This window comes from Sceloporus occidentalis, unplaced genomic scaffold, assembly GCF_023333645.1.
Source record: "Sceloporus occidentalis isolate IW3139 unplaced genomic scaffold, rSceOcc1.0.p SCAF_7, whole genome shotgun sequence".
In the NCBI taxonomy this organism is placed as follows: Eukaryota; Metazoa; Chordata; class Lepidosauria; order Squamata; family Phrynosomatidae; genus Sceloporus; species Sceloporus occidentalis.
Genome location: NW_028316987.1, coordinates 68,216,858 through 68,231,756, shown reverse-complemented (window position 1 = coordinate 68,231,756; position 14,899 = coordinate 68,216,858). Strand labels below are relative to the sequence as shown.

At 40.6% G+C, this 14,899-nt stretch overlaps 1 protein-coding gene across 1 annotated transcript in view; it reads right to left on the bottom strand.

Annotated features, from left to right (window-relative positions):
• CALCR (calcitonin receptor) overlaps nt 1-14,899 on the bottom strand; it is a 79,626-nt gene that overhangs the window by 53,492 nt on the left and 11,235 nt on the right. The window contains exon 3 of the mRNA XM_089531389.1: nt 10,787-10,897. Coding sequence (XP_089387515.1) covers nt 10,787-10,897 — 111 coding nt within the window. The remainder of the gene's footprint in view (nt 1-10,786; nt 10,898-14,899) is intronic.

The window sequence follows — 14,899 nt, the reverse complement described above, 5'->3', positions numbered from 1 at the left end:
AGTCTTTATTAAAGTTTACAATATATACACCAACAAAACAGTTGCTTTCCCTCATTCTTTCACATAAGTTCTTGTAATTACCCCCCTATGATTGATTACAGTAAATACTTTCTTAACAGCTATTCAAATATATTTCTCTATTTAGACATAATCTTTGTGTAACTATGATCCTTCATAACACACTTTCTGTGTGTATATATATGTTTCTATGCTTTAATAACACCAAAGATTACATTTTAAACTAAGCTTTTTCCTTAATTCTCCACCCCAACTGATATAAACACAAAAAATTTTGTTTGATCAGAAAGAATAATAATAAGAAATAAAGATTACTGAGAGGGTTATATTGTGTTGTCCATCTGTCTTTACAGTATTTCATCAATGGGTCCCAAATTTCATTTGTCTCTTTGGCTTTATCTCTTAGTGCCATTGTAATTTTGTCCATTTCCACTATTTCCAAAGATTTATAAAGCCATGTATCCATCGTGGGGACTTCCGAATTTCTCCAAACTTTTGCTAGAGACATCCTTGTGCTTGTTATTAAATACAATATCGGTTGTAATTTCTGTCTTATTTCCTTACTATCTGTCATATTTAACAAGACCAACTCAGGATCCAGCTTCAATTCAATTTGATATATCTTTTGTATGGTCTCCCAAATCCCACTCCAAAAGATTTTTACCTTAGGGCATGTCCACCACATGTGATAGAAAGATCCAACATTACCGTTACACCTCCAACATAGACCCGTACTATTTTTATAAATTTTACTTAATTTACTTAATATTCCCTGAATCTTTGAAGTACTGTGAAAATCATCAAGAGAATAAGGGATGGTAGTGGCCAGTCCTGCTATAACTGACTACAAATAAATACTTTTATTTTTATATTTTATCTTAAACTGGGCTGAATATCCACTCTTCCTTTGTTGTTACATGCCTTCAACTTGTTTCTGACTTATGGCAACCCAAAGGCTACTCTACCATGGGATTTTCTTGGCAAGATTTATTCAAGGGGTGGGGGTGGTTCATGTTTTTCTGATGCTAAGAGACTGTGACATGCTAAAGGTCACCCAGTGGTTTTTCATGTCCAAGCGGGGACATGTTCTTAAGAGTTGTAGTCCAATGCTCAAACCACTACATCATGCTGGCTCCTCCTTACTTACGTGAAAACAGTGAGGAGATATTTGGAGAGTTTCAGGGGATGAATGGCTGAATTTAATAATTTTTAAGATTATTGGATGGTTTCCTTTTTTAAAACTTTTTTCCTTCAAGAATAGGAGTGGGTCCAGGGTTGCAAACAGTCTCCCCAATTCTTTCAACCCCCTTGGCATACCAGTTTTTAAATCTTCTTAAAATACATGCAACACTTTAGGCCATTTAAAAGAAATCTGCCTTCACCTAAAGTAGTTGTGTGGGGGGGGGGGTGCATTGGAATTTCTCTCAAACCCACTAGAGGCCCCAAAGAACCTTTTAAATGTTTTCCCTAAAGTGCTCATATCTTGCCATTCCCATTCAACAATAATGTCTTCTTGCTTATTTGTTTTGTGGTGCAGAGCCTTAGCACAGTGCCCCAGTAACTCCCTCATGACACTTCACATCTGAAGTGATAGCAAGAAAAAAAAACATAATAAAAAGAAGGTAAAGGGGCGGGAGAAATCTTGGTCAATTTTAATGTAAAACTATTGTTGCTTTCCTCCTAAAATTAATATAATTCCTGGCATGAGAGCTTTTTAAATCATGGTCAAATGTTGATTGGAGTGAAGATCTAATGCTGAAGGTTAAAACTGCATGTACAGTTTCCCAACATCTCTTGAAATGCTTTAGTGCAGAATTATTATTCTTATTAGTATTCATGGTCAAGTGGTTATTGAGGCAAAACTGTATACACGCAATACAAGTATTCTCTGAAAGCTATCTGTTGTTATACATGCCCAGTCACAAATCACAGTTTATCTGGTTCAAGCACATATAACAGTCAGTCTCTTTGCTGAACATGATTTATTAGTGATACATGCTGCTTTTGGTTAAAATGATTTATGTGGGGAAAAATACATGACATTACAGTACATAGAACCCAACCAAAAGAGGGGAAAAAGAGCCATAGGACTTTAAAAATGAGACCAGGTGAACTATTTTTTATGGCATAAGCTAGATACTAAATTATCATTCTTTTTAGCCACAGGATTCTTGTTGTAACAGAACCAAAGTAGTGGTAAATAAAACAGAACTAACGCTAGAACCAAATCTTTTCCCATTTTATGCCAAATCTCGTAAGTATGAAAAAACAATAACAAAGTTTATTCAGAGGATAAGTCTTAAAATTCAATAAAAACAAAGCAGATTCAATAAAATTCAACAAAAACAAAATACAGAATTTTCTAGACATTTCAAGCATTAAATGCCAGGCAGAACAGCACTGTTTTAGCTGCCCGCCGAAAGCTTAAAAGATATGGAGCCAGCCTAACTTTCTTCCATGGGTTTCACAGTCAGGGTGCTGCTACAGAGAAAGCCCTGTTGCGTGTATCCACCAACCTACCTTTATGACATGTTGGGACACACAACAGGGCCTCCTTTGATGATCTCAAATTTCTGGCGGGCTCATAGGGGAGGAGGTAGTCTGTCAGATATTGTAGCTCCAAGCTGTTTAAGGCTTTGTAGATCAAAACTAGCACCTTGAATTGAGCTCAGAAGCAAATTGAAAGTCAGTGTAGTTCTTGCAAGACTGGTGTTATATCGTCTCTGAAATTTACACTTAATACCAATCTAGTTGTTGCATTTTTGCACTACCTGCAGCTTCCAAGCACTTATCAAGGGCATCCCCAGATATAGTGCATTACAGGAGTCTAATAAGGAGGTAACTGAGGCATGAACTACTGTAGCCAGATCTGCCTTCCCCAGGAAAGGATGCAGCTGACACACTAGCTGAAGCTAGACAAGATGGTCCTGGCCATCACATTAATCTGGTTTTCCAGGAATAGTGATGTGTCCAAGAGCACCCCTAAGCTACAAACCCAATCTTTCAGATGGGAGGTACAACACTATACAGAACAGACTGTGACCCCAACCCAGTTTGGTTATCCTATTGACCAACAACACTTCTGTCTTATCTGGATTATGCCACAGTCTATTCACCTACATCCAGTCCTTCAAGACTTCCACAGCCTCCTTGGCATCTGTTGTAAAGGAGAGCTAGATTCCCAAATTCTGATGACCTCTCCCAGCAGCTTCATGTGATGTTAAAAAGCGTAGGGGACAACACTGACCCTAGTTAGATAGAGCCTTGGGCCTGTAAGCGGATACATGCATAGGTGGAAACAACTTTTTACTGGTTGTTTTACCGACATTTCACATGTCCTTTTTTTACTTGTTTCCCTTTAGATTTCATGGCTGTTTATTACATTTTATTATAGTTGCAGCATTAGTGTTTGTAGCGCTTGGTGGAAAAGTGAGATATAAACTTAACAAAGTGTGTGTGTGTATGTGTGTGTGTGTGTGTGTACATAGTTCCTCATGTATCCTCCACCCAAAGAAGAAGACATGCTGACATTCCTATGCTGAGGGAATGTGTTCACTTTCTGTGACCAGGAACATACTTTATATAGAAACCTTTGGAATAAACACATTCTACACAGTCCAAATGAAATGTCTTCTGGAATAACTACATTTCAGTACAATAGCTCTTGGGATCCAAAGTTCAAATGTGAATACGTGCCCAGGCAATATACAGGAAAAGAACACACTCTTGTTGCCACCCATCAATTTAACTTGCAGATCATCTTAGATACTTTCTGACAATCTTTACTAATACATGTGTTGCCAGATACTATCAAAAGCTGGAAAGCATTTGAAGTCTTAAATAGAGGTTAAAAGTGATGATACGATAGAACGCAATGTACCATGTTTTTGCCTAATGTCCTCCTATTGATATCCAAGAGATCATTACAGTAACAGAAGCCATTCCTCTTCTCCAGTGACCGGAGAAAGATGTTGCTTCAGCAGGCTAGAAAAACAGTGTTTCTGGGGGGAGTTTTGGAGGAAAGGAAAAAAAACAAACCTTTGTTCTAATAATTATGAAGTCTAAACTGTATGTCTCTTTTTCCCCAGGCCCCATTCAGTGAGTCTGACTCACTGGCAATGTGCAAGGATAATCAATCAGAGGACATTTTCCTTGACAACTTTCTATACTAAAGGGTCATAATAAGGAGCTATAAGACAGGTTTTGGAACTTTTAAGTACCTCAGTATTGAAGATTTGTCCCAATCCACTGTGCAGAATGAAAGCAGGAGGGGTTTAAAACTGTCTGATTCAATTGATGCTGCCATTTATTTGATGAGAAAAGGTGTCATGTGTTTAAACCAGGATGGCTGTAAGCCAGGAGTAGTCAATGTAAGGTCAGAGATAATATGTACTTTGCTGAACCTTTCTTCCCGTTCAAGCAGTAGTGTCACTTTCTGCCTGCCTGCTTTCCTTCCTTCTTTCCTTTATGTAGTAGAAAAGATCATTTTCCTATTCCATTTAAAAATTTGCCCCTTTTGACCCTAGACATTTTGGTGAAAACTGGATGGATCACAGCAATCTGCTGAACTGCATGACTAACCTTACACTCTCAGTTCATCTTTGTTATATTATATGAGCCAAGTTCTGCTGGTAATGTCACACAGAGTACAGATAATGATTTGAAAGACAGAACTGAGCCAAAAATTAACCTATTTACAGCACTGTCTTGTTTACAGTTTGAGACACTGGATTCCACATTAATGTTTGGGGTGGAGGAGAGCCAGTGTGGTATAGTGGCTTAAGCACTGGATTATAACTCTGGAGACTAGGGTTCGAATCCCTGCTTGGCCATAGAAACCCACTGAGTGACCTTGGGTAAGTCATACACTCCGCCTCAGGACAAGAAAACCTCATGATAGAGTTGTCTTAGGGTCACTGTAAGTCAGGAACAACTTGAAGGCACACAATCACAACAAGAACTACACTGAGTTCACTTACTACACTGTTCAGTCTCCCACCCATACCTCTATTCAGTTACCTTTACCACTTTTTCTGCAGCTGTTTGCAGCTTGGAAAAGTTACCTTTTTTTGGACAGGAGCTCCCAATAGTCCCCAGCCAGCATAGTTATAACTTTTCCAAGCTCTGTAGTTACAGCCATTTTTGCAGAATACAGTTGATCATTGGTAGCTTTCCCCCTTTCTTTATGTTCCCTTAGGAACACAAAGTACACTTAGGAAGATAGGGAAGTGTCCCCACATGGCCCAGGTTACTGATAGCTTCCCAATGTTCTTCTTGAACTGTTCTGTAAAAATGGGCAGGACCATGTCAACCAATAGCCACAGAATATTGAACTTTGAGCTTGAAGGAAACAGCTGTATTCTACAATACCCACCCACCCCAGTCCATTTTACCACCAAAGTTTCTACAATGCAATGCTTTGTCCTAAAAATAAGTTATAAAAATGTATAGGATCATGTATAGGATATAAAACATATGACTACACTTGCAGTGGTAGAAACCATACAAAGCATACAAAATAAAGCTCCATGCCAAAGTACTTGCTTGTGGTTTGGAATGTGTTATTCATCATGTCTAACAGAATATGAAAGGTGAAACTACATTGTGGATAACTTCCAAATCACCCGCTAGGGGCCAGAGGATGTCAAGGGGGAGCTCCTTTCCTCCAAAGCACCATCATGTCACATCACATGGGCCCCTTATTTTGGGTCCCATAGTTGCTTTCTATGAAAAGGGACAGACTCTCTCGCCATTAAAGAAACTGAGCCTTCTTTTAATACTGGGAACCTCTGCTATTATCTCTGACCACTCATTGGATTTATGAACTAATATTCATCCCACAGTATTAGAAGAAGGCTGCTTATAGCTAGAACCATCCTTTCTTAGTGTTGGGGGGAAAACCCATACGCATACCATTAACCATTGGTCAGAGTTAAATCTGGGCATCCTTCTCCTAGTACTAGAGAAAGGCTACCCAGTTCTAGAGACCCAGCATATGTATCTAGCACTGGATCCTTTATTTTCTTTGATCATTCATTGAAAATAAGCATGGGATTCTTTGCCAGGCTGTTTAATGTTGGGAGACATGGAAGGGCCTGACACAAGGCCTACAGTAAGGGATGTTTTTATTTTCAGTTTGAGTGTGAGAACTGTTTTAGAAGACTAGGTGAATTCCGTGAGTGAGAGCTAGCTGGCAGTACAGTCCATGGAAATTGAATGTAAAGACATAAAATGCAAATACTGGTAAGTATTAGTATCTGTGGCCCGCCAAAGGAAGACAGTAGATTCTCAGATAATAAGATCTTTTTATTTCTGGGTCTCGTAAGCTTGCTTTTTGTTCCACGCTGTCTTTGAACAGGTCAGGATACCACATTCACCTCTGCTCCAACTAGTGCTGAAAAGAAAAGGGAGAAGATGAACCCTGCCTAGATGTGGAGACACAGGACCATCCATGATACCTAAGATGATCTGTCTTGGCAGGTTCCACATCTTTTGCTGCTCTGGATGCACCCAATACCTAACAAATTGCTTCAGCACAGTGAAACTACTCTTGCAGCCTTGAGCAAGTGGTAATTAGCAACACTGGTTTGTAGTCAGCACAAAAATTCCTGATTCAGCCACATCTGATTACATCTTCCAGTGAAGATCAGTCACTTGTGAAGTCCATTTTGAGCTGCATGCTAACTTGCCCAGCAACTGTTATATGTACCTCTGACAACTGATAAACAATCATCAAAAAAGCCTCTCCCATTGAAACAAAAGTTTATGAGCAGGACAGAGATGTAAGAGAACAGAGCCAAGTGGATAAAATACAGGAGGGTACAGAAAAGAGTGGGGAATGCTAAGAGTGAAAATAAATGTTGATGGATAACACTGAAAACAAACCATCAGTGGATTTTTGTGGGTTTTTCGGGCTATGTGGCCATGTTCTAGAATAGTTTATTCCTGACATTTTGCCAGCATTTGTGGCTAGCATCTTCATAGAATGCTGGCATAGAAGAGAGTGGGATATATATAGTGTGTGACCCTGAATAGGGAGGAGTGATTTGCATGTTAATCTGTGTATTGTTTTGTTGTTGATGGTCAGGCCTCAGGGTGGGAGGATATGCAAAGAGGATTAGTGTCTGCTTAATTAGTGATCATTGTCTGTTGGGAATCCCCTGACCCTGGGAGAGTTTTCATTTGCATTTGCTGAGTCTTAATCTTGCTGTTTTTCAGGACTTGGTAGTCAAACTTTGCTCACTTTAAGGGTTTCCTCTTTCCTGTTGAAGTTGTCCAGGTGTTTGTGGATTTCAATGGCTTCTCTGTGCATTGTGACCTGATAGTTGTTGGCATGGTCCAGAATTTCAGTGTTTTCAAACAGCATGCCCAGGATGGTTTATAACATGTTCTGCTACTGCTGATTTTTCTGGCTGACCCAGTCTTCAGTGTCTCTCGTGTTCCTTGATTCTTGTTTGCACACTGCATTTGGTGGTCCCTATATAGACTTGTCCGCAGCTGCATGGTATGGAGTAAACTCCTGTGGCTGTGAGAGTGTTTTTGTTGTCTTTGGCTGAGCACAGCATTTGCTGGATTTTCTTGGTCACTTTGTAAACCATTTGGAAGTTGTGTTTCCTCACTAGTTTCCCTATAGTGTCTGTGACTCCTTTGATGTATGGTAAAACTACCTTCCTTTGGGTGGATATTTTGAGTATTTTTATCATACATCAAAGCAGCCACAGACCTAATAGGGAAACTGGTGAGGAAACACAATCGCCAAATGGTTTACGAACCGACCAAGTGTTAATGTGATGTGAAGCACTTTAGTGGTAAGTCCCTACAATGTTTTTATGCAGCAAAATAAATGTGTGAAGATCACCCAGGATGAGATGCACATTCCTTCATGAAAATACCACCTTAAGAAATTTATGGGTGGAATGGCCTATGGTTGTGGTGGTGAACCTATGGCATATGTACCAGAGATGGCACACAAAGCCATTTTAGGGCATATGGAGGGCAGGGAAGAGGAGGAACATGCATGCGCATGTTCCTCATCTTCCCAGCAGGCCCAGGCCTTCACTTGCCTCTCTGGGGGCAGCTGAAGGCCCGGGAGGGTGCAGGGGAAGGGGGAGGAACAGACACTCTTCCTGGCCATCCCAGACCCCCAGCTGTTTCCGGAGAAGCAGTTGAAGGCCCAGGAGGGCAGGGAGAAGAAGTCCTGCCTTGGAAGTCCCACCCCTAGAAGGCAGAAGTCCAACCCCCAGAAAGCCGAAATCCCACCCCCGGAGGGCAGATGTCCTGCTGCAGAAGTCCCATTCCCCCCTCTCAGAAGTCCCACCCCAGCAATGGGTAACACCCAGTGCCGGAATGCCTTTTAGTTTGGACACTCAGTCTCTAAAAGATTCGCCATCACTGGCCTATGGCAAGCATGGAAGACTTCAGAGTAATGTTGGTTGCTTCCCCATTCTAGCTTGATTATGTGTTGCAAATGATAATACATGTTGAGGCATTTAATGGATGGGTAGAAAGGGAATTCCAACTGGAATCTTAGGTTCTGTGTGACAAGTTAAGCAGTCAATATCCCCCATTCTATATGGCAGTATTTGCAACCTGAGGTTCTAGGTCTGCATGCAGCCATTGGCCTTATTACTTTTAGCAGATGCTGTCACAAGTGAGATAAAAGAGAAATTAGCAGGCAGACCAGATATCTGTGTAAATGGATGGATAATCTATGTTCATTTTTTTTTAAAAGGGTGGGGGTGGGGGGGGTAAATGATGCTGATAATCCTCACATAGGTTGCATCTGCACTGCAGAAACAATCCAGTTTGGCACTATTTAACTGCCATGGCTCAGTACTATGGAATCCTGGGATTTGTAGTTTGTTGTGGGACCAGAGCTCTCTGATGGAGAAGGCTAAATAGGTCACAAAACTACAAATTTCAGAATACTATAGCACTGAGTCATGGCAGTTAAAATGGTGTCAAACTGCATGATTTTTGAAGTGCAGATGCAGTCATAAAGTCACTTCTTTTACACATTCTGTATAAAGACACATGTTCTCTTTCCAAAATCTCAAGAAAAAACAATGTGTGAAGGGTCTAAAGAGAAAGACCCTTTCCGGACGCCCCTAACTCTAGTATGCACTGAGCGCGTACAAAATGGCAGTGCCCATTCTACATGGGTGACGCCATTTTGACGTCACAGACGCCTAGCGTCCGCACGTTGCACAGCAGAAATGATGCCGCAAGTGCGCCATTGGCGCTTTGTGATGCCATTTCCGTGCCGCAAAAAGAAGCCGCTTTTTGTGGCTTCTTTTTACTGTGCGAAGGAGCTGCGCGGTTTGGCCGCTGGGGCTCCTCTGCACAGCAGATGACGGTGCCGGCAGATCGTCCTTTTTGGGCAGTCTGTAAAGTGCCTCAGAAAAGTATTATGGCTTGGCTTTGGCCCTGATTACTACAATCTCTAACAGCTGGAAGCCAATAGAAAATGTGAGAATAGGGCCTTCAACAGAAAAAAAAATATTGCCCACTCTAGCAATTTAGACCTGTTTACTGTTGTGGGCCTTCAAGCTGTTTCCAACACATGATGATCCTAAGGCAAACGTATCACAGCAAGATTTGTTCAGACAGTGTTTGCCACTGCCATCTTCTGAGGCTGAGAGAATGTGACTTGTCCAAGTGGGGAGTTAAAAGAAACAAAAACTTTGATTTCTTTTGCTCCTGGTTATTTTATTTCTGCTGTACTCCATCCTTTGATCAGCCTCAGAAAAAATAATTTTTGGGACATCAAAAAGCAGATTCCTGCTATCCATTGGGTTCTAAACGAAAGGACAACTTGTCCAGCTTCTGGTCAGGATATTACAGTGCAGAAGTAAACACTTTTCATTTGTGTACAAATGCCAGTGAGTCACTCACTGGTAGACGTTTCCAGAGGCTCTGCTGATAGAACATGTCTGTCTATGAACTGAACTGTGATAGATTGGATTGACCACTCTTTCTGTTTACATTTTTAAAACATACATGAACAACTGCACTTGTCAGATTTAGGGGTTTCATCACATGTCCTTGCTGGTTCCCACACTACATTCCAGTACTTTTGCCACGATTCATATGGTTATCTACTCACCTTGGCTTTTGGCAACATTCTGTCTTTGTCTCTCAATGACCATTGACCATTGTTAAAATGAAACATGTCACTTCATCTCCACACCCACAACGTTTGCATTTCAATTGCTATTCTCACACACAGCATGCTTATACAAGTCTGTCCCTAGACCCTCCACTCCATGCATCTGAGGAAGTAGACTCAAGTCTACAAAAACTCATGCTACCTGCTTCTTTCAGTTCATTTCAAAGTTGCAACAAGATTCCTTTGCATAAGGGCTTTTATAACCCTTTTGAAGGATGCAGTCCAGGGCAACCAGCATGTCTATGAATGAAGCAATAATGAGCAGTGGGCCCTCAGAGGCTTAATAAATTGTTTTTGAGCCTTTTTAAACATAAAAATCTTCAAGAACTTTATAAAGTTGTCTTGGACTATGAATTATAGGAGAGAACCCCTGGGAATAGCAAAATTCATTTTACAAAAAGGAACCAGCTTTAGCATCTGCTGTTCAGTTCACTACAACTAAAAATAGAATGATTATAAAAACAGGCAACATTAAGAACAAACAACACCATTAAAATAAATGTTATTTAACACATCATTTTTTTTAAAAGAAAAGCTTTCTGTTTCTTTGCATATCAAAATCCTACATGCTTTTGCTGAAGATAAAAAGAAAGACTTTACCAGTTGGATCAAAGTCTGGAAAATAATCAGGGCAATTTTGGTCAGCAAATTCTCCAGCAGGTGTGTCATCCCAACATAGCCATCCATCCCATGTCCGGTTACAGAATAATCCTAGAAATACAGAAAGAATAAAGCTTTATTGTTCAGAAAAGAAACCAATTGACCTTTTCTTGAACTGATTACAGTCAGTCCTCCACATTTGCACCTTTGACTTTTGCAGCTTTGATTATTTGCTGATTTGATTAATACATTCTTCCTAAGAATCTCCAGGTCTTGACTCCTCACCTTCCCACTCGGGCCCTCCATTCTGGTAGTCAAGGTCTGCTGTCTCAGCCCAGGATTTTCTCTGCCCCATCCTGGATTCATCCCTTTTCACTTGCCACCCCTCACTCCTGGAACCTCCTTCCCCCTTGAGCTGCACGGGTCATCACTTTTTTAACTAGTTTCAAAACTGAGTTGAAGACCATCCTGTTCAGAGAAGCATTCCCAGGCATTGCGTGACTATTATTTGCTATTTGACGTTTTTAATTTGTTGCCTGTTTCACTGAACCCTTCCTGTATTGTTATGTACTATTTATATGTATTATGCTACTATTTCTTAGCTTGTATGACTTGGACAGGTTTACTCGTATCTGTTTTATTGTTTGTATGTACAACGGTGTGCAAATCTACAGCGCTATATAAATAAAGTATAATAATAATAATAATAATAATAATAATAATAAGTATACTTTGAGCTACAGCAATCCTATAAATGAAAGACACCCAAGAGATATTGTAAATTCAGGCCCATGGTTTACATGATTGAATCAATCCACCTGAAATGTGATCTTCCTATGTTCTTACTGTCTTCAACCTTACAGGGCTTTACCATCTTTTCCAAAGAGCCATGTGATCTCATGATTTGTTCAAAACAGCAGCAATAATTGGTAGTAATGGCAGAAGAGGCAGTAAGTTCACTGAGGGAGACAGCTCACTGAGGCGCGTTACAGACTGCCCCTTTGGGGCGGCCTGTAGGTGCTCCTTTCCCCGCCGGATTGGGGCCTCAGCTGCCAGAGTGGCAGCCTCCGAGGCCCCGATCCACCGCTTTCCAGGCCTCAGGGAAGCGGCAAAAGGCTGCTTCCCCGCAGCCTGGAAAGGGGTGTCCCTGGGACTTCATGCCCCAAGGACACCCAACGGTGGCGGCGAGGAGGAGAAAGGGGCCGCTTGGCCCCTTTCTCCCTTGTGTTGCTGGCACAGCCATCTAAAGGCTGTGCCAGCGATGCATATCGTGGAAGGAGCTCCGTTTCGGAGCTCCTTCTAGCGCTGCGGAAAGGGCGCTCTATGCGCCCTTGTGCGGTGCAAAGATGTCACGTCCGTGCCACCCCGTTTGGAGGCGGCGCATTCGTGACATCATAATGGCGGCCCCTATGTGTATAGGGAGCTGCCATTTTGTACATCCTGGGGACGTACTAGGGTTAGGTGCGTGTGTAAGGCACGCGCTTTCCCTAACCCTAGTACATCCCCAGGACGTATTTTACGCCCGTCTGTAATGGGCCTGAGAATGTTATGAAAAGCCCTCCCCAAATCCTTGATCAGACGCTAGAAGTTACCTACTATTTACTCACAGCAAGCCTGCGAGGGGAAATAAGCCAAAAGAGTAGGAGTGGGCTAGGTCACCTTGAAAGCTTAATGGATGATTTGAATCCAAGTCACTTGGGAAGAATTTCTAGCTGTGTTTAACCCTTATCCAAACCAATGGCACAGTTCAGTCTCTCAGAAACGTGTTTTGTTGGAAACTTCACATAGAAAGGTAGCTACAAGAACTGGGAGTGGAAGAATGAAAACACTGCCTCCCCATAAGAATTCTGTACCCTCCAATGATTTTTTCCCTTGACTTCTTAAATTTCTAACATTGCAGTAACTTAAAACCTCTGTTAAGCATTTAGACCAGGGGTAGGCAACCTGTGGCCCACGGGCCGGATGGGGCCTGGCGAGGCCTTGGGACTGGCCCCAGCCTGGTCCTGCTGCCGATTGCCGCTGGGGCCTTTGGCCTCTCAGGGGCAAGGGGGGCAATTGTCTATAGACGCCTCAGAAACATGTGTTTATATTAACATTTTTTAAAAAATCAGCAATTTTTTTTGCGTGTCCTCCACTTTTTTTAAAAAAAGTGTCCACCATTTGAAAATGTTGTCCTACATTTGTCCCGGTTTATTTATTTATTTAAATTTTTAAAAAATTATTTAATTATTTATTTTTTGGCTTCGGCCCCCCAGTTGTCTGAGGGACAGCAACCCGGCCCCCGGCTCAAAACGGTTGCCTACCCCTGATTTAGACATCTAAAGAAAATAAGCAGGCAAAGTTACCAAGGGAAAGCAAACACAACACATATCAATGTTTCAGGTGTGAACAGTTTTCAATGCCTTACATTCTGCAATGCTAGAAATTTGGAGATTGAAGAAAAACGTCATGGTGGGTGGTGAGAGAAATCTTATTTGGAGAGGCAATGTCCTCATTTTGCTCACCCACCCCCTGAAGTTGGATTCACACAGAACTAGTCCTTCAAAATAAGCACTTTATGACTTTGTTATGTGAGGAGTTGTAAATAATACCACAGAGTTTAAGCCACCTACCATGTACAGGTGTGTGGCTTTTTAAAAAAGAAAACATAGGAATATATTTTTAAGAACAATAAATTGTTTCACAATTTTGGCAAAAAAGGGGGGGTTATGTGGCAGTGATTCAAAAGTTCTACATCATGGGAACATGTGTTTTCTGGTCTTGGATATTGGGATATTGTGGAATATCTTTGCTTCTCCACCCACAAATGCTCTTGTCGAATGGGGCCTCCTTTTTATAAATCAGCAGTAAAACAGAATTCCCTCAGGGCCAGAAAGTACACTAGAAACTCAATGCATGTGTCCCCCCACTTTAAATAAAAAGTTTTTGTCTAATGTGCCAAAAACCAATATCACATTTATATATAACTGTTTCCTTGTTTCTTGGAAACTCGCCATGGATTGCTAGGCAATGACTTGCAGACTTGCACCAGTTCACTGTTTTAAGTCATTTGGCCACTCTTTTTACTGTCATGTGTGAAAAACACACACATATGATTTGATGACTGAGTGTGAACTGGGTGGCCAGAGCTTATAACCTACACAGCATTATGTAAAGAAGGGCAGCAGTAAAATTAACATCTATTTAGTTTTTAAGAGTGAATAAAGGCTATAGAGAATTAATACTGGCAACCAGTAAGTGACTAGACTGAAATGTTCCAATTTTAGAGATGTAAACATTTCCGAAATGACATTTTAAAAATTACTATTATACCCAGTAATTATGATTTTATTTATTTTGTAACTGTCAAGTCTTATTTTTTCAAATGCATTTATCTCATTATGTCATGTATCCATGCACCTACATATTTTCCTCTTAGAAAATCCAAACATGCTAAACCTTTTGTTTAGTTTATTAATAAATCATAACTGCATCTCTGTGTGGGATCCAACACCATCACTATATTTCTTTCTGACAAATATTGGATTTTCAACCATCTTTGGGTTGAATTTTGTATGGAAGGAAAGAGTTATCACACGGTATCAATGGAAAAGATTGACAGGGGAACCCAAGAGCCACTAAAACACATTTCTAAAATACAGCAGGGATGACTATGTAGTCTTGGTTTCTAATCTTGGTAACATTTTTCTTTGTGTGAAATGAAAAAGATTCCTGTTTTTCAAAAGATTATACTTTTTTTTCACATAGGGGAAATAATAATAATAATAATAATAATAATAATAATAATAATAATAATATTTATTTCTATACCGCCCGGTGGCAAAGCCAATCTGGGCGGTGAACAACATAAAAATTTACAGAATAAAATATACATAAATATTTATACTCCCTTCCCCCCCTTAAAAAATATTAAACACTTAAATGTATTAAAATGGGACTATAACAATGTATAATTATACCCAACCTAAAGCCCAACACCCTCAGTAATCCTCACCATCAGGGGATGGGGCCACGAGAGGAATAAGGGAAATCGATTTCTCTTCCACATCAACCTCATTTTATAAAAAGTAATAGATCAATTTTATGTCTCTGTTCAGTTGTTTGGGATGTACA